This window comes from Aedes aegypti, chromosome 1, assembly GCF_002204515.2.
Source record: "Aedes aegypti strain LVP_AGWG chromosome 1, AaegL5.0 Primary Assembly, whole genome shotgun sequence".
Classification (NCBI taxonomy): Eukaryota; Metazoa; Arthropoda; class Insecta; order Diptera; family Culicidae; genus Aedes; species Aedes aegypti.
The window spans coordinates 310639274-310661204 of NC_035107.1; the positions used below are offsets into that span (position 1 = coordinate 310639274).

The 21931-nt window shown below is 36.5% G+C and overlaps 1 protein-coding gene across 1 annotated transcript in view; it reads left to right on the forward strand.

The window, feature by feature from the left end:
* The window catches only part of LOC5572678 (homeotic protein deformed), a 49219-nt gene extending 41718 nt beyond the window's left edge, over positions 1-7501 (forward strand). Inside the window, exons 4-5 of the mRNA XM_001660448.2 lie at positions 6130-6494; positions 6566-7501. Coding sequence (XP_001660498.2) covers positions 6130-6494; positions 6566-6847 — 647 coding nt within the window. The 3' untranslated portion in view covers positions 6848-7501. The remainder of the gene's footprint in view (positions 1-6129; positions 6495-6565) is intronic.
* Positions 7502-21931: the final 14430 nt, after the last annotated feature.

Consider the following 21931-nt stretch of genomic DNA (forward strand, 5'->3'; position numbering starts at 1 on the left):
GACATAACAAAGCTTGTAGCATATAAGTTACATTTCTTAACAATGGACGTGCAGTGGTCGTCAAGCTACAGCTCTGGGCTACTGTTGAACTACTATAGTCTCTGTTACTAGCCAGTGAACACACGATCGTATATAGTAGGATATAATAGTACAAATGTGGAGGCGATATACGTACATATTGCATGCAGCTTAATGGCGCATGTACGTATATCGCCTCTACTTTTGTACTCATATGTGCTGTCGTATACGAGTTTGTGTTTACTGGGTAACAAAGATTTTTTCCAACAATGGCACTATCAGTACACTCAAAATCGTTATAAAATACCGTTTCGATTTAAATCTCAAACAATACCCAGTCAATCATTTGGTTGGTATAACTATGATTAACTATCATAACTATTAGTGATCCTTTATATGAGAGATATGCGGAAGTAAAATGGAATAATTTGGCAACAGACCAGCAGTGCTGAGTTTGTTCGGCGTCGAGAATAATATTGTAACACGGACATGACTTCCTCATTGCTGAAAAGTGTATTTTGTTTTGTTATAGATCTTTCAGCTACATTTCCAAGCTAATAAATAGCAAAAAAAAAAAAATAACAACTAAACATTGCACTGACAAAAATTCAAATTAGGAAAATTATTCAAATTTTTGCTCTATGCAAAACAACTTTTACCGAAATAATTTCAAGCGCATTACATCACTTCTCAAAAAAAGTTCAACACAAACATAACGCATGTTCGTTTGGCTCACGCTTTGACAGCTCTCGCTGCTCGATTGGCTCACACTTCGACAGAAATGTCAGCTTCCGCGAATCTCTCTTATAAAGGATTTCTAATAACTATCAATTCACTCATATAGAATGCACTGAAAGGCTATACAGATACCTACCAAAATGGAGGCTATATATGCACTTAGCACGACTTTTTCGAATTTTCTGTGATTAGAAATTTTGAATAAAATAAAAGAAAAAGTTTTCATCTTGCATCAAACACGGGACCATTGGATTTGCAATCTGATATTTTATCTTAACACCACCAAGTGATACGTGACGAAGGTGTGATTATTTGCAAATATGAATGGAAGCTCCATACTCTGCGACACTTATACTTTGTTATTCTTCAAGACCCATCGTCAGCTACCAAGTTTGGGTGGCAATTTTTGCTGAATTTCATTTTGGATCTTCCGTAGTTTTGTATGGACGACAAATATAGAATTTTCCCTACAAAAGCTGTTAGAGGGGGGAGGGGGGAGGGGGGAGGTCTAAAATTGACAAATTTTGCGTTAATGAATCATCCCTAACGGGTTGTGAAATAAAAACTCACTAAAAAAATAACGGGAACTCTTTTTTTTTTATAAATGAATACGTCATTTGAATTTTTTTCATATTTTACATAAAAAATAATCTTAGAAAGATTAAATCATCGAATCTTTCAAAAAATCACTTCCTAATTGGAGCATGTTTCAGAAATAGCGGTATTTTAGGGGTGTAAGTGACATTTTGGTTGGTTTTGATTTGAGTATACGGAAATAATCTACTGTTTCTAAGGGATTTTTATAGCGGTATTTTCAAGTGACTTTTCCGTCAAACAGAAAAAAAAATGATTTGTTAAAGACGGGCTTGCTGTTCTTAGCTCCCATATAATTTGTATGGAATGAAAAATTTCTGAAAAAATTTTAAAGTCGTTTTTCTCAAAACAAACTGTTTGTCACCTACGCCCTTTTGCTTCTAACCCCCTCATTTGTTAATTTCTGTTCCTTTAATAGTGGTTTACATTAATTTAACATTAAGGCGAAGTAGGCCGTCATTGACATTTGTACGTGTCGTTGATGATTGTTGCTAATTCATCTCACGATTTCGAATCAAAGAAAAATCGTTGGTTTTGCACTGACACAGCTGAAAAATTATCAGCATACTTTATGCATGTTAGCGCGTACAGTGATACATTTTCAAGTCCATATACGAAACACACTCGTAGAGCAACTTCAAACCAAAAAAAAATCGGCATGTCTGAAATTTTGACACAAGAAAGCCATGATTGTCCCCTTTCATTTGCAACCAATACGAAAATAATCGGTCGGGGGGTCTAGAACAATATTTTTTTTTCAATTTTTTTACGGTGTTTGGGATATAACTTAACCTTAGTAAGGACCTTGGATCGTTTTCGACCCATTTCAAAATTCAAATCATTGTAACTTTTGATTAAATAACCTAGCAATTTGACATTTTCTGACAATTAGAAATTTTTGTAGGAAAAATTATTTTTGCGGAAACAAAAGTTTTGAATTGCCCCTTGGGGAGCTTCTATAAAAAAAAGTTACAAATTGTGACTTAGGGTCGTTTTCGACCCGAAAATTCAAACAGCGCGTAAAAATCAGTGTGTTGACCGAATTAAGTTCTGTAGGGCTTAAATGAAAAGTCCACGTGTCGATTTTCGGAAACCCTTCCGAAGATCCGGAATTGCATCACTGTGGCCACCGGGAACCTGCTACATATGAAAAAAGTCCCTTTAGAGACCCTTACTTTGATAACCTGTAGTTTCGTAACAAAACAAGTAATCTGAACCATCCTCATATTATTGAATAGGTATTTACGTGGACTGTGAATAGAGATTCTCAAATCATTTAGTTATTTATATTCGATTCCGGAAACCAGGAACATCCGAAAAGTAAGTTTCCATCGCAGTTTTGTATATGTAATTCATATCGATACTATTCGCTTGATGGATATTTTGCCATTTACCGGTTCACATCCCTTGACAAATTCGGTCCAGTATGGACCACGCGGAACCGGTTCCTGGAGTCCCAAAAGGTGGACAAAATGGACAATTCGATGTAATTAATCGGATTTATGCCAAAAAACCAAATGAATTGTGTCCAACTCATAACGATCTATTATGTTTGAATGTATGTTGCAAAAAAAAAATGAATCGATGGTTATTCTGATCCCTTTGAAGCACAGAAATGACCACCGGAAACCCGTAATATGGAACCACTAAGTTCAAGCACCAAAGCTAGGCATGCGATGGCTCGAACTTCATGATTTTAAATCCCTGTGACTCTTCTAATTTAATTATAGCGCCAACTCGAACGTATTTTATTGGAAAATTAGCATCAAAAGTCGTTCGAGTTGGCGCTTCTGTCAATTCTCACAACAATCACATGGACAATAGTGTCAACATTGCACTGCTATTGCAATTGGGTTGGAATATTGGATTTATGAAATGTTATATTGCGTCTCTCTTTGGCACAAATGTGAAGTTGTCAATATTCTAGAATCTAAGACATAAGGTCGAAAGGGCAAATTATCGAAGAGGAAAAAGAGGGGATAAAAGGTCAAAAAATGAGCATCAAAAGTCGTTCGAGTTGGCGCTTCTGTCAATTCTCACAACAATCACATGGACAATAGTGTCAACATTGCACTGCTATTGCAATTGGGTTGGAATATTGGATTTATGAAATGTTATATTGCGTCTCTCTTTGGCACAAATGTGAACTTGTCAATATTCTAGAATCTAAGACATAAGGTCGAAAGGGCAAAATATCGAAGAGGAATAAAGAGGGGATAAAAGGTCAAAAATTTTCTTTCAAAGATGATTTAATTTCTCATAATACAAATCACTTTCAAACTTTTGCATTTTCGACTATTTGTCTTGTCTTTCGACTTATTATCCTTTCGACCTGTTGTCTTTCGATCGTTTGTTCCTAAAACAAGTCAGGAAGATGAATATTGCTTTTGAGTTACAAACCAAAATTGAAAAGTTGTTTGACATACTTAGTTGTAAAAGCAATGCAAATTTTAACAATAGATAAAAGCCTGTAAATTTTAAGGTCTAGAGCTGTCAAGAATATAATCTACAAGATATTGACACGAGATTTTTGCAACATTTTCATTTAAATCCGTTTCAACAATTCACCTCACCAAAATTTATGAACTTACGGTGCATTTAAAATGATATTACAAACAACAAAATTTAAAAAAAAATGCACTAGATGGATTATTTTCATTTTAGCAGCAAATGAAAGAGGAAGGTCTTGTCTTTCATTGGTCCAAATTTAAGACATGCCGATTTTTTTGTTATAAAGTTACATGAAAAACAAATAACGGGCTACTTAGCCTTAAGACTCACTATTATAGGAACGCACCAATATAATAGGTGCAAAAGTGCAAACAAGTTAAAAATTTGCCACTGTTTTCTTACAGAATTCCAAGATATACTTTTACACATTCGTTTTATTATGACATGGGCCATGTTAGAAAAAAAATCGCAAAAAAAATTGCCTTTATCACACTATAAACCACACTACCACTATTACCGGACCCACACTTCTACTGGATCAGCCTCCCTATGTGATTGTCAATACATATTTTTGTTAATTAATTGCAGAGTAGAATTATATACAAGTTGTGTTGACGTCCGTTATGTTTAATTTGGCATATTGTGTGGCTCTGATTTTTGATATACGAATATGTGATTTTGGACGCACATTCTTAAATGATACGTGGTTCAATGGGTCTAGTTAGTATGGGGAACACTTCAGATGAAATTTTTGAATAATCCCTGACGTGTTTCTAATGGCTGGTTGAGTTCAATTGATGCTTTTGAAACTAACAAGCATTTGAAATTAATCAAAAACTGGAAATAAGCTCCTTCATGTATACCCCAGGTACAAGTTTGTCAGGAATTGTTTGGTTCATTCACGGTGGAACAGCGATCATCTTGAAGCTGTAAGTGATGAAAACGTAAGACAACCAACACCCAACCAGTCACATGCAGCTGTACAGAGTGCAAGCTGAACAAAATAGCATGGTCATCGTGAATGCACTGTGAGCATTGAAAGAAATATTGCAAGTCATATTCATCAATATCGGTTGACTAGTAGCAGTTTGCACGTGGTAATGAAAATAACACAGCTATACAGAAATGGAAGGCAATAAAAATAGACAAGTATGCCAAGGTTACCGATTCGCATTTGCGAGAACAGCTCTTTACAATCAATGGTACATCATGGGTAACAAATGATTGAAATTGAAAGCAACAATAAATATTGTTCGTAACTCCAAGTACCTAAAACACGTATTGTGAAGGAATAAACAAAATCATAAATGGGCATTTCTAGAGTAGCTCATACCGAATGTGTGTAATTTTTACGCATGCGAGCAAAAATCAACTGTGTTGATATCTGCTTTGATCAATTTTTTCTCCAGCAATTCTTGATATAGTGAAAAATTTTTGTGGGTCACTTCTTCCCCTCCAAGAGTGTGACGTAAATTATGAACAATCCATTTGGAGGAAAATTGGTCTATCGTTGTTGATCCCGGTTATCACCTGCGCGCGTGTTGACGGATCTCATTGAAGACAACCGATAAACAGACGTAACACTTTGGACAAATTTCTTCAAAATCCATCGCCCAGTTTACGCCATCATCATCTGGTGAGCATGTTGCACGGAAAGGTGTTTCGTGCAACAAGACTGGCAGATGTCGGTAGTGTAGTGTACCTCTGGTTGTGAGATTTGTAACCTAACGAATTTGAAATGATCGTTAAATGAGTGATCGATGGAAATTTCGTCAGTGTTACGTCGGTTTGTCAGTGGAATGACTCTTGGCCGATAACGATTCAACGGTTCTATTTTGAGAATGTATTTTTGGTAAATGATTCCTCTTTGGAAAATGTTCTCAGACAAAAGGTATTTTAGCAATTGAAAAACTTGTTCACTTGTAAATAAAACAAATCATACAATTTAACTATTCTAGAAAAAACTGAAGACCATCATACTACAATCTATTTTTCATTATTTAGAATACCTAACGCAGGTCCTTATATTTGCCATAAAAATACATACTTCAATGAACGGCTCTGAATACTAAACGAGATAAGGCAGTCGTGTCAGATGCTTTCCATGTCAATCATGCAGAGCTTTATTTGTCACTCAAAGAACATTGCACTCAGCGTACAGTTTTTGGTCGGCCACCTATTGCTACATCTCGGAGACCTATGATGGCTAAATTCGTTTGAGAAACCTTATACTACGTCAAGTAGATTGCATAAAAAGTGCTAATATCAATTCTCTTCTGTTTGCAGACAGCAACATCATTTATATTCATCTTCTATTCTTTCTTTCAGCGAATGGCTCATACCAACCGGGAATGGAACCGAAACGCCAACGTACAGCCTACACCAGACATCAAATTTTAGAATTGGAGAAAGAGTTCCATTACAACCGCTATCTCACCCGGCGACGAAGGATAGAAATAGCCCACACACTGGTACTGTCAGAGCGACAGATTAAAATATGGTTTCAAAATCGGCGGATGAAGTGGAAGAAAGATAACAAACTACCCAATACTAAAAACGTAAGAAAGAAAAGCGGTGATCAAGGTAAGAACAACGCCGCATCCAACCCAACAGGCGGTACAGGGAAAAAAGGTCGCAAAGCGAACTCGTCAAGCTTATCAAACGCGAAGAAGCAAATGAGTCTTCAAAGTGAAGTAAGTATGACTGTATGCAGGTATAAACCAATGGAAAATAAAATACCTCATAATGATTTTCAATCAAACAGTGCCTTCGTACTGAGAGCCTTGAAAGCATGACGGACATTCATAATTCATTGAATGGAAGTAATCTGGGTTCAGTTCCTTACATTTCTGCGTCGGACGTAACCGGAGTGTTGCCCACAAATTCCAGCAATAATAATAACAACCAAGAGTCGTCATCTCATGGTCAACAACATCAACAGCCTGCACCACAATTACTGAACAGCTCCGCGACCACCAATAATGTGAATAGCACTGGTGTCCATTCCATTAGTATTAAGCACGACTATGATCTCACTGCTCTCTAGGAAAGTAATGAACATGAAATCAGTTCATTCCTAATTTATGACCTTTATCCACCGAAAAAAAACGAATGTAGGAGAACTCAAATGAATTTTCATCCATCAAGAAAAAACTTTCTGTTGAGTACAGTTTGAATTGTAATTAGAACAATAAGTTTTGAGTGTGTAATATTCATAAAGAAGAAGGAAATATATGGCATGCGGTTCGAACTTAGGTATTAGAGAACAAAAAGTTCCAACCATTGTTGCATTACAACAACAAAGTCGATTATGGCCATTTCCATCGTACATGCTCGCAAATTCATCTATTTCTAAATCTAACCTATTTAGCTGAAAATAGTTCTGTTCTCACTGATAGTCATTCTCAAACAAACAAACATTAGAAATAAAAAAAGTTAAGAACACATTTTAGAGTAAATATGTATTTGAAATGGGAGAGAAAATGAGATGAATCCTGGAAACGGTAACTTCATGTGTCATTTGGATGTAATATTGAAAAAATGTTTGTAAAAAATGAGAGAAAAATTGCTTATGTTTTCTTGGAGTGATTATTCATTAGTCTATGAGATGCCATTTCAATGTAATAAAAATAACTCATAAATTCGGATGAAACAGTGATGTAGCTTTAAGATGCAAACAATGTAAACACCTGTACAAAACGTAGCTTATAAAAGAATTTTGTATCTTATAATGTCATCAACAGTTGAGCCTTGTGCCATTGATCTTTTTTGTATTTTTATAAAACTGATTTGATTTGCCATGTTAGCCACAATATGTGCTAGTACCGAAAGAGAACTTGATTGTGTGTAGTTTAAACCAACGGTATAGATGTAAGTATCATGAATTAAAACACAAGATTTTATACAAAGCAAACCGCTTCTTTTCATTTTCGTTATCACAGCTCTGTCTTAAGAAAAAAAAAAGAAAGAAAATATGCAAAATTGCATTCTCGGAAGAGGATTAGCTCCTGAATTTTACTAACTCATAAACAAATAAAGGGTAATGCACAGTAGGAGCTGGTCATTTGGACATGAGATCGGTTTCAGCACACTTCATAAAAGGATTGACTTTTGCTTATTATCAGCTTCTCCTACTTTCCATGTTCCTTCGGTAACTTCAAATGGAGACAATCGTCCACGGCCAGGTAAGAGATGCTAGCAATAGCTTCTATAAAAGATAATCCTATCAATTGAACCGCCTACACTTGCTGCCGTAGAAATGGTATTTCAATGTACATAAAATGAACAGTATATAGTAGCATGTAGGTTTGGCGCTTTGGTACAGGTATAACTCAATATTATGGACATCCACATAGAGGATTGTTCCGCGCTGGCATTGGCGTCAACAGTGCAGAATGTGTGATTCCGTTTGCTCGTTTTAATTGTTGAAAAATCAAAAGTAAGACTGGTTTGCTGCTCATAAGTAATGGGAAATTTCTGCAAGGAATTGCTCAAGAAAGCGCGCCAACCCTAGATCGTTATGTACAGTATGGCCCATAAAAAATGCGAAAATCGTCATATCATGTTTTATGGTAGTTTTTATAAGGAAAATGTGAACGAAATATAAATGTTATTCATTATTTGTATTGTTTAATCTGTTTTAACTCAGGTTATCGCTTTGAATATGATTTATATCTGTTACTTTCTCCTTGCTAGAGAGGAATTTGAAACATACCTTCAAATTTTATCATGCAGTCATCAAATTCAATATCTTTGTGATGAAAGCTTGTAAAACATCAACGATGGAGTGAGGACCTTCACAGGCTTTGTCTCCAGCATTCGCCCACATCAAATGATAGAATAAATTCATACCTGGATCATTTGAGACATAAACATATTTTCGAAAAAACTGCTCATTTTGGAGAGCTGTGGTTGAACCTTCGTATAAGTGTGAGCGGCTCTGTATTGCTCAAAACCTATGCGCTAGTATTGATATAAGTTGTCTCTAACCGTAGGAACAATTTTTTTCCTCAAAAAACTGTTATGGTTCTCTGGGTTCACTCTGTATTAAACTTTAATAAAAAATAAAGGTATATCAAACTCATAAGACGCAAATGCTCTCAAAAATAAGACCCTAGCAAAATATTTTTTGTGACCATGAAGAACACGTTCTCTAAGAATTCCTCCATCCTCTAATACCAAACAAACTAATACTTTCAACAAAAAAAATGTGATTTTCGAAGGTGGAAAGTTTATCACCAGAGTATACGACAATCAGACGCTGTTTCTAACTTTGAGCGGACAAAACCTTTAAACTTCTTTGCTTTCTTGCATTATTTGTGACAGTATGGAAATTATTACAAAAATGGTCCTAGATGCCGAGCTTGTGTTAGAATATACTACATTAATCAGAAATTATAATCACTCACAAAAACAACGAAAATAACCCTTGTGGATGCTAAATTCACGTTCAAACAATTTTCGCATTTTTATGGGCTATACTGTAATTTGCAGACGGCACCTTATCCATGGGGATCCATCCCGTTACCCCGAACGCCACCCTCACTGAAGTGCAGTAAGGGGTCGTCCATTAATTACTTAAGGGGTTAAGGAGGAAGGGGGTTTTGATATTTCTCACGCGCCATACAAACTATTTTTAGTTTTCATGCAAAAAATCTTACTATGGGGGAGGGGTGTTGAAAAATGGTCAAAATTGTCTTACGTAAATAACAGCCCCTAATTTGTTTTGCCAAAAATGCAAACGATCAATGGTATAATATGGGACTGCTGACGGCTCGTACGTATGCTTCTCGAGAATATTCCTTCTTCCATATGTTAGCTGTTCTTTGGCTGTTGCGCCAATTACCGAGGTATAACGCTTCTCAATTCGGCGTCACGTATTCTGTTCAACAGATTGAGGCCGCTTGAGGTGTCCTTCGTCGGCGAATACCATGCTGGTTTTCGTGAGGGCCGATCAACAACGGATCAAATGTTTACCTTGCGACAAATCCTTGATAAGTTCCGGGAATACGAATACAACTGGCAGACTCATCATCTGTTTATTGATTTCAAGGCAGCGTACGATTCAGTGAAGAGAAATGAGGTATGGCAGATAATGATAGAACACGGTTTTCTGACGAAACTGATTATACTGAATCGTGCAATGTTTGATGGATTGAATTCAAGTGTGCGGGTTGTGGATGAGATTTCGACCTCCTCCGTAACCTTAGATGGATTGAAGTAAGGAGATGCACTTTCGAACCTTTTGTTCAACATTGCCCTCGAATGAGCTATTAGGAGAGCAGACGTGCAAAGAAGCGATACCATCGTCACGCGGTCGCATATGCAACTAGATTTTGCGGACGATATCAACATAATATGAATCGATCGTCGAGCCGTGGAAGAGGCATTCGTGCCTTTTAAAAGGAAGACTGCAAGGATTGGACTTACCGTCAATACCAGCAAAACAAAAGTGGTCGACCGGAAAGCGTTCAGGGTTTTTGAGCGTAAAGTGCTGCGAACAATACCTAGTCGGCGGTGAACAAGAAAATGCTATCTGGCGGCGTCGCATGAATCATGAATTGTACCAAGTATATCAAGAAGTGGATATTATTAAGCAGCAGGCTACGTTGGGCTGGTCACGTGGTACGAATGCCGGAAGAACGACAAGCAAAAGTAATATTCAGACCCGGACGAGGCCGTCGACTTTGTGGTAGGCCGTGCACACGATGGCTTTTCGCAGTTGAGGAGGACCTAAGGGCACTCAACGTTCAGGGCGACTGGATGCGATTGGCTCAGGACCGAGTTCAGTGGAGGAGAATTATCCATTCGGCGTAGATTTAACATAGCCCATCAAGTAAGTAAGCTTCTATACAATGTTCTTTGTTATGCTGCTCAATTTATAATTAAAAAAGCATTTTGTCGTTTGTATTACAGCGAAGATCGAGAGTTCGATCCTAAGCGGTGGCAAGTACTTCAACTAGGTAACGTTTGGTACATTACATTCAGCTACTTATGGCTGATAGTGAAATAGCTTGAAAATGATATTTGATCGATAATACAGGGAAGTTGTATAAAAATTATTCAACAGTTGCAAAATGGTTGAAAAAGCGCCTTACGAAACTGTTACACAGCTACTTTTCCTATAATAGTCAAGAAATAAATGCACTAAATGTTATTTGGGTTGTTATTTCAATGGCTATAGGTTAGGTTGCTCTTCCGAGGTTGGCCTCCATTGATGTTAAAGCTGCTGTGATTTATTCCATAAATTTTACAAAAATCTGTTAAGTTTACTATAATCTGACAAAACGCACTGAGCAATGAAGTGAATGTGACCAAGTCCATAGTAGTATCCACTACAAATCATTGTAGTTCAATCCGTGACACCCACCGTACAACACTGTGAGGTCAAAAGTATAATTCCAAACTTGTCAAATCTAGAGTGTTTCTAGTCATAAATACTACAACTCTGGTTAAATAATCAGAATATATTTTCTTGTGTAGTAATGTTGACTATGTTTTGGTAGAGTTCACAGATTAATGTAGTCGGTTGACCCGTAACGTGGGTAGATCACCTTTTCGAGGTGCGTTATGAGGTAAGATCTATCATATTGTACTCTTGTTGTATCTGTTCATGTGAATACTTATAAGTTACGGTCGGAAGAGTATAAGAGAGTAACAAGCCACTAAGACCCACCTATTTGTCCTAGATGATGAGGAGGTCGAAGTGTAAAAATGGCTCAATCAGCATCTGAGGTTGGTTTCAACTCATGAGACAATTTCTTTCCGAGTTCAAGAGTTTATCATTCGATATCTAGGAGGGAAACGATTCCAAATCAGTGGAGTAGCAGACCTCTTAAATTCTTAAATAAGCTTTCTGTTTCAAGGAATCTAAATGTGTCATGCGATGAAACCTGTTCACAGTTTCAAAAAACGACTTTGAACCTTATAAGTAGAAGCAATATTTTGATACGCTAGAGTACCGATGCATGGTCAAAATCAGTATCATTCAACCAGCTAAGTGGCCGAACCTGATGAGGGGCGCGCTTTTGAGAGTTTAATGGTGACAAACTGTTTTCTCCAAAAGGTATAAATAGCGGTATCTTTTTCTAAAGAGGCTCTATGCTATATGGTAAAGAATGATATTTGTATAAAAAACGACTTCTTCAATATTTCTCAATAGTAATGGAGTAGAACGACATGCACTAAACAAAGGACACGGGTATACCACAAAAGATCAAAGAAAACTGGTCGCTGTGGTTCATCCCGAACAGAAACAGAAAAAAAGAAAAAAAATGTAGTCGGTTGAAAATCGTTGGTGCAGTTCTAAATTTTACCATGGATTCAGTAGTTTCTATAATAAAATTCATTTCAGTGTACGAGTACTTACACAGTTATTCACTGAGAACTTTATTTGTCAATTGAACACTTTTATATTTGTTTATCTTATGGACTAAAGCTTAAAAATAGGATATCTAACTAATCCGGGTAGAAACATTTGAATTTGTATCAAATATTTTGCTAGCGAGGCATATAAAGGCAAAAATCAGTCGCACGATTTTTTCGACCAAATTTCATCAGTACCCTGATATCTATATAAATAAAAATGGAGTGGTGTTTGTATGTCACGAAATGGATTGAGAACGGGCTATTTTAAAATTTAAAAATTCTCACATAGTTATGTTCCTGAAGTGCTCCGACGTGTTCGTGTGTAAACTGATTCCAGGATATTCAACGGGAAAGTCGAAAAAACGAGAGTGAACGAAATTGTCATTTTATATTGGACGTTTCATTGCGTTTTTCAACAGACTTTTTGATGGCAAGACGAAGTTTGCCGGGACCACTAGAATAAGATAAATTTTAACTTTACTTCACGGATTTGATAGATGCACAACAGAGCTTCCATTTTAGGTAAAAATTTCTCACATCGGACTATTACTGCGAACGCACCAACCATTTATGTCAAATATGAGACAAAAAGGTTGGGAAGGCCTGCTCTATACGATTCCACTTAATTTTCTTTGTGTTCCTAGGGAAATATGAGACATGTGACGCGAATAAATAACTAAGATTTACCAAAAAATGAATTATTTCGTAAAAGTTGTTGTTAGCTGGCGTATGAAGGAATTTAAGAAAATCGAAACGACTACCCTCTTGATCTATCATAAACTTGCGATTGGTGACTATTAATTGGAATTTTAACGATGTGTGCAAATGGCGTCTTGGTTTCAGCGAGAATTGCTTATTTGGAGGTTGGCAAACGGCGCGAGCCGTTTCAGATCAGCTGATGGCTTATTTTATGAATGAAAATTTGACAGGAAGTGGTAGCATATCGCGTGAAAGTAACAGTTATATGTAGTCGTTTCGTAAAATGGAGCCTTATTAGCTCTTGTTCGAGTTTGTCGTTTGTGCATTACCAAAATCTTGTTTAGAGTAGTATGTGGTCTTTCAGTTCCATTGCATGTACGAATGCGAAAGGTATTCGTGCTCATTCAAGAATGGATTGCCAACAGGTGAGCTTGTTTCATTTTTATAATAACATGTTTTCATCGTGGCAGCGTTACGATTATGTAATTTTCAAACAAACTATGGATGGTCCGTCGCCATAATCAAAAGTGTCAACGTAAACCCTTGTTCCTGTTGCATTTGAAATAGCTCGACGTGATGAATGCCGACGCACTTTTATCTTTTCTTCTTCTTTTTCTTCTTCTTCATGGTATTACGTCCTCACTGGAACAAAGCCTGCTTCTCAGCTTAGTATTCAAAGTCAAGGGAATTTCCTTTACGAAAAAATCCTGGACCGACTGGTAATCGAACCCAGACACTTTCAGCATGGCTTTGCCTTGTACCCACGGAATCTAACAACTAGGCTTAGGAAGGCCCCACTTTATCTTCTAACAATATTATTTCGCCTCTACAATCAACAATCACACACTAACATTCTTTCCCATCCCAAATGACTGTAAGGACTTGACCAGCACGGCTATTGATGAATATGAGAGATGCTGAAATGTACACTAGAAACATCCCTTATTCATTTGGATCGAAGTGCAATACTTACCAGTTTCGGTAAATGACGAAGTAGCAACCATTTACATGTGCAGTCAGTCTATGCTATGCTATGCTATTATTGTATTGAAAATAAAAATAAATGAAAAAATTGTTTAAACAAATAAAAATACCTTTTTGAGATATTTGAAAGATATTAAGGAGTGCTTCAGGTATTGAACTACAGTCGACTCCCCCACATCTCGATGTTCTACATCTCGATATCTCTCCCTATGTCTCCCTTCGGTCTCTTCATTCTGCATACGATTTCTCTCTCCATATCTCGATATCCTCCTTATCTCGATGTCTCCATATCTCGATGTATTCCTGTTGATTTTTTTGTTCCCAATTTCCTCTCTATATGTCGATATGAACATTATCAAAGATAACTAGACCAGATTTAAGCGATTCAAAACAATTTGGAAACTCGAAATGAACACAGACAAAAAGACGTAACACTTAGAACAAATCTCGATCAAAATCATAGCTACGAGGGCATGTACGCCCAATGCTAAACTTAGCGTGTTTGGCCGACGGGCCAACAGATGGTGGTAGTATGTAAACGTCAAACGTGAACAAAAACGATGCGAGCGCTGCGGGTGGTGGATTGGCCACCTACCATATTTTTGAATCGACCGTTAAAAAGGTGGTCGATGGACAATGATGAGAGTGTGACGTCTGTTTGTCTGTGAAATGAAGTTTGTTTGTTTATTATTTTCCTAGTAACGGATTGAGTAGTGTTTGATCCTTTGGTCGCGTTGCTTGCTCCTGCGGGGGCGGGTGATGTGGACAGGATCAATCGTGTTGCGCGTCGCTCGCGCGGCACGATAGTATATAGGAGTCGTTGATCGCGTGATTAGTGTCAGTAGTGTTTGATCCTTTGGTCGCGTTGCTTGCTCCTGCGGGGGCGGGTGATGTGGACAGGATCAATCGTGTTGCGCGTCGCTCGCGCGGCACGATAGTATATAAGAGTCGCGGATCGCGTGATTAGTGTTAGTAGTGTTTGATCCTTTGGTCGCGTTGCTTGCTCTTGCGGGGGCGAGTGATGCGGGCAGGATCAATCGTGTTGCGCGTCGCTCGCGCGGCACGATAGTATATAAGAGTCGCGGATCGCGTGATTAGTGTTAGTAGTGTTTGATCCTTTGGTCGCGTTGCTTGCTCTTGCGGGGGCGAACGATGGACATTTGTTCGGCATACAATTCATTTATCAAATAATATCGCGAATCCGGTCAGGCGTGAATATATCAAGGATCGCATCATCAACTAAAGATGACTCCCAGATCCTTACCTTATCTCACTAACCCAATATCCTTTCCATGACAACTATGGAGATGCAGAAGATTCTTCGGTCTCTAAAACCAATGGTTGTCTAACTAACATTCCTTCCCTTCCCCGATGACCGTAAGGACGTGGCCGGCGCCGTTATTGACTTCTTAAGTTTGAGCTCTCGATTTGTGCACATTGATGAATGGTAAGCTAATCCCAAGCCCCATTCACTAAATCCCTGTGCAACTTCGATTGTTCTGGTCAATCACGGAGTAGCAACTACGAATTGTACGGTCATTTATGCTCATGCTCATGCTCTCATGCTCATGCTCTCATGCTCATGCTCATTATTTTCCTAGTAACGGATTGATTTTCAGTGTTCATTAATATTAGTTTACGGAACAAGTTGCAGAATGATGATTTTTACAGCACGAGTCGTAAATTACAACGAGTGCTGTAAAAATCACGTTCTGCAACGAGTTACGTAGGTGGAGATCCCCCAGTACCGGACACTTAAGCCACTAAATTCATAATTCGAAAAATATTGATTTTATGGGCTCGTGTTACCCATTTATGATAAATATTATCATTTTTATAGTGTACAAAAAAAAAATTTGAAAATATAAATATGAATTTTGACATTGCATTTTGATGATGAATTTTAGTACCAAATTGATCGATCTCGAAAGGTGGCACCCAATACCGGATACGATCTGAAAATGCCTCGAATTCTGTGAATTTGGACATCATTGAATGTGTACACTATAGGAATAGTTTATAATTACCAATTCAATGCATTTGCAATATTTACAAGAATAATTGAGTTTTTCTTAGTTTGCAAGATGTCTATCAAAAACCTCTTTCATATATGTTGAAAAATAGCACATTTTACGATGTTGTTCTGAAAGTTCATTCTTCTTAATTTTATTGCATGTTTGATACCATGATCGACGGAACCCATGAAAAATGAAAGTTTTCTGAGACACTGATGCAATAATTACAAAGATATCAAATAACAAATCAAGCTGTCCGAAACTGAGGGACAGGAGGTGCTTAACCAAAATTGTAATTTGTCCATATTTAGTTCAATTATGGTACACAATACATTCATACTATCAAATTAGGATTATGTTCGATCATGCTTGCGAGATTCAAAGTATTTTTTCATATCAAAATATTTACTTAATAGGCTCAAAATTAAGTTGATACGTCAATTTTTAAAAGATTTTCAAACTTTTCTACTTTTTTAAAAAGGCATGCATATTTCAAGGATGTGTTGTTCTACGCAAACATTAGTCTACATAATAGCTTTCTTTTCTACTAATACACCATCTTGATTGGACCATGATTTCTCAATGTTTCGACTTTGTCCGGTATTGGGTGCTGTCCGGCATTGGGGGACCTCCCCCTACAACATTTTTTGCAATTTCGTTGAAGACCACTTGAGGGTATCAAAAATAATAACGGAATGCATTCACTATCATTTTACAATTTCTTATAAATGGTTGTGTAATGATTCATTACGCAACTCAAAACAGTTGCGTAATGAGAAAGCGTTGTGTAATGAATCATTACAGCACTGGTTTCAGTTGTGTTAATGATTATACTTCAGTGCAGGAAAGTAGGCCGTTTCATGACAGATTGGCGTTATGAAAAACAGCCTATTACGATGAGAAATTGCAAAAATTAATGTTCTTTGTCTCGATCTCTCCCTATCTCGATGGTCCCTTCGATATTGAGATGTGGAGAGGCGACTGTACTATTGAAAAATTTCATTTCGATATGAAAATTCATAATGTATTATTAAGGCGAAGTAGGCCGTCATTGAAAGTTGTACGTGTCGTTGATGATTGTTGCAAATTCATCTCCCGAATTCGAATCAAAGAAAATCCGTTGGTTTTACACTAACACACCTGAAAAAGTATCAGCATAGTTTATGTATGTTAGCGCGTACAGTGTTACTTTTTCAAGTCACTACAATCTTTCAAGACTGAGTTTTATCACTTTGAAAATGCAAGCTGCAAAGTCATCATGACTGCCAAAACGAATGACGGGCTACTTAGCCTTAATGTATTGAAATACCTGATCCAATCATCAGTTTGGTGTTTTTGAAATATGCATGTGATATTATTTGAGGTATTTTATCTCCTATGCAGGACTCTTTCATACCTCATTCAGGTGAAAAGTATTGAAAATTTTCTGGTGCGAAATACCTCAGCTTGGCATTCAGTAGCAGTTTTTTTCTCGGGCAGCTACCCTTATAGAAAATATCGAACAATCTCTTTTTTTAATGCGATGAAAGTTAGATCAAAATTTTTAATTCTCACAATGGATTGGTAATCCAATGCTTTGCTCTTGTCCACAACTGATAAACAGGAGTTTTCACATTTAATTTTGTATGGGGAAAGGCATATAACTTAAAATTACTTGTGAGTGGAAACCATAATCAAAAAAATATTTGGTAGGCGTAATAGCCACCATCATCACGCACAACTGTTGCCAAATATTTTGTCGAAAATATTTCCCAAATTTGACAAATAATTCGTTAGAAGCTTTTCGCCATACAAATACGTTATCTCTTAGCGATTTTTCGTGCATAGACACTAGCGCATGTGCGTTACTATGAGCGAATCAGACCATGCATGTAACCCATTAAAACAACAAATATTTCAAAATTTCAAGAGCAGGTTGTTCGTTCAAAATCAAACAAGTTTACATGAAAATATGTTCACTGTATTCTGTTTTTCAACCGAAGTTTTGATGATTGCGATGACGGATTCTTAAACGTTATACTTCCATGGGTCGATGTTTCATGACTCATGGAACCGCACTAAATTTGCTGTGATACTCCCACGAAACAGGCCTCCAAAAAAATTTCTATTTCATTATTCGATGTTTCTATGAGTCGATGGTTCCTTCAATATCTTTCAACTCATGGAGTTTCACTGTAGTCTTAACCCTCTTGATGCACAATTTGTTTTCGATAGGTTACATGCATGGCCTGATTCGCGACTCACCACATAGTAACGCACATACGCTAGTGTCTATGCACGAAAAATCGCTAAAAGCTAACGCGAAATTATTTCTCAAGATTGACAACTATTTTCGAACAAAACATTTGGTACCGGTTGTACGTAATGGTGATGGCTATAACGCCTACCGTCGTTGGGGGTGACAATGGGTCAAAAAAGGATATGTACGAAGTATTTATTGAATAACTATCGCAATTTAACTTCAATAATCTTCAAATTTGGTGTGTATGTACTTTGGTGGTTCATTAACAACTGTACAAAAAATTAAAGAAAAATATTCATTCACTACGGCACTACAAGTGAATGAAAAATGACCCAATCTCACCCCATAGAAGGGGTGACATTGGGTCACTGTAAATGAAATAACTTATTTTTGAGAATATGATTGCAAAACCATTCACAGCTGAAAAATATTGATGAAATATGATGCAATCAAGACGACAAGGCATCTAAAATGTTTCACAAGTATGATAAACCTAATTAAAAGTACGATTATACCAAAAAATTGAAGAGCTATGAGAAAAAATATGTAAACCCAGCATTTATCGTCAAGTTTACATAAATTTTCTTGTTTTTTTTTTCTTTCAAATTGACTTCAAAGTCTCATTCCTTTTGCCATAAACCCTATTCAGTTTCCCAATGGTGCACTGAAATAAATATTATTTTAAACCTTCGCAAATAGTTAAATATCGGTGCGACATTCTACGATCAATACATTTCATACAGTTGTTGACGTCATAATCCTGGTATATCAGCGATCCAATTCATTTATACTTCCGTGAGATGCTTCTACAATATCAAAATACTAATGAATAATTAAATTTGAAAACAAAAAAAACATTTGATTAAATTTTACGTTGCTGCTGCGCACGAAAAACAGTTGCTGGTTAGAGAAGTTGTCAAAATGCATTGCATTGTTATTCAATGCACGGAATCCTCAAGTAGACTTATTTGATGTTTCAAGATGTTGTATTTAGAAAGAATAAACACATTCTAATGATGAGAGGGTACACACGACACCGTAAAACGACAAAAATGTAGACTTGCGATTTCAGCCACAATCGTTCTTGTATGACCCAATCTCACTCCCATTTTTAATGTTTTAGACACCGTACCGAAAAATATTAAATTTTTGTGGAAAAATAAAACAGATTCCGGAAAATATGATTGAAATGTATTGAAAAGACGTTCGACCTTCTACTAATATAAACATAGAGATTGAAGTACATGAGTCAATTCTTTGCACAGGAGAAATTTAATGTTGTAAATTTTCTCAAGTTTCAACATACAAGTTTATTGATATATCAAACAAAAACTACTATTTCTAAAAATTTATATTGTGATTGATTATGTGTAATTATAAGTTTCCTAACAAATGAATTATAAATTTTAGTAATATCAGCGTTATTAGCTGAAATATTTCATATATCATATTTTTACGTTTTGACCCAATCTCACCCCCTAGACCCATTGTCACCCCCATCGACGAATTCACACAACGAACTTACACAACTAAAAATTCATAGTTTAACAAACATATAACAATAAACAGATCTTTTGACGAAAATGAGTTATGGAACAGATATTCTTTAAAATGCCGAAAGAAGGGACCATTATAATGACTTTTTTTTATTTCTTCATAAGTATGTGTCCAAACATTACATTAATTTCTAATATCTAGGTGTTCTGGGTTAGACAACACTCTTATCTTAATTTGGTACCGTAAAACGGGGTAACTTTGATAATGCGGGTTACTTTGATAGTGCGTAACCCTCCACATACTAAACGAAATATCATAATTTCTGTTAATCAGTTAAGCAAAACGAATGCAAAACTAAGGAACATTAGTATGACATTTCATGTAAGAGCGGTTTTCATTTGAATCAAGAACATTCTAGGCTTTTTATACGAATTTAAAAAAATTTCACAATTTTAGCATTTTCGAAACGCTTACAAACAATCTGTTCTACGATCACTATTTGATGTAGTTTTGAATAGTTGGCCACTTTTCTTTGACAGCCTAGTTATCATAGAACTTGAAATCGGTCTCAAATCTCTTAGCGAAAAGCATTTTCATAAACTGGGACCATTTTTGTAAACTAAGTCAGAAATTTCCATATAACGTTAAACGCCTAGAGGTATGCAATGCCCTACAAATGTTCGTTATTCATTCAATTTTGTTCGAATCATAGTCCATTATCAAAGTTACCCCAAAACAGAAAACCAACTTTCGATTATATGAAAAAAATATATATCCATTCATAATAAATCTTTTGCCAATCTATCGACTGTAATCGATAGCTAGGATGCCAGGACTTGTTTTAAAAATATAAATTGTAAATCTTTGAAACAGTATGCATAAATATTCAAGTTTTCTTCGAAAAAACTATCAAAGTTACCCCGTTTTACGGTATCATAATAACATATATTCTTGATAATAACATTGATTTTTACCCGCACAGATAAAAATATTTGAATTTCAATGTAGCATAAACTGAAGACTATAGTAAAATATGTGAAAATATCGGTTTCATTCAAAATGTGAATCAATTTTCTCCATTTTATCGGTTTCTGTGAAATAGTATCATAGGATTGGAATGGAAAAGATATACGAAAAATTCACAAAGAAGTATAGAGAAAAAAATATAAAATGGATTTCTTCTTCATATTGCTGACGCCCGGCAAACATCTATTTATGTTTACTTGCTCGCTTGCAATTTGATTAATGATTATTCACGTCAGTCAGCCGCTCTCTGCAAGAATTCAAAACACAGGTCGAGGAGAAAAGGCAGCCGCTGGCATAAAATACAGAAGAAAAATCAAGGGGCACATATCACTGACAGCACATGTCCCATCCCAAACGTTGGATATTACCTATAGAATTCTATAAAAGTGCCGGATTACTTTTGATAGACTTGTATGCCTGAACAATCCAACCTCTGACAGACGGCATAAAAAATGAAACATAGGAAATTAGCTACGCTTCAGAAATCTCCCATATATGATTCAAAAATGCTCGATGGCTTCCAACGTATACATTGTACAACGAATAATGTCTGCCCAGTAGGAATAATTTAAAAATTTATCCTGCAAGTTCTTTCTCACTGTTTAAAACTGTGCTCGAAAACAGAAGACATTTCCCAAAGAAGTATCCAACCAAAAAGTAGGCAAAATTCAATTTATCATTTTTGCAACCCTTTCCTTCTATTTAACATTTTTGCGTTCCATGCTGACAGAAGTTTGGAACGACCACCAATGCTCTATATTTGATTTTTGTATAGCAGACCATCACATCTCAACCACCCCCCACTGTTAGTCTTTTCGTTGTTATTTCCGAAAAGTAAGTGTGCTGTTTTTTTTTTAAGAAGATATATTTCCTTTGTGACTATAATGAGCATCCATGCGACCTCTGGTGATTGCTAGGCGTACCTACCAATTCGAAGCAAATATTGGTACCGTTGCCAAGTTGCATACAAGAGCTAGGATGAAATTTTGTGGAAGTAAAAAGATGAAACTTGCACACAAGATACCGTTGCATATCTTGACCATCAAGTGATTTTCAGAACAAATTGTATATACTGCTACGCGTTTAAAAATGGGTTAACCAACGTGCGAAGTGACCAAATTCGCTGCGTCGCAACTCGATTCTCAATAGTGCGCACTATAGCGAAGGGACTCGCGACGCGGCGAAGTTGGTCAAAAATTGAACTTCGCACGTTGGTTCACCCATTTTTAGTCGCGAAGCTGTATATGACACATTCCAGCATTTTTTATTTTTATTGACAAAATCCGTAGTGTTGTTTTCA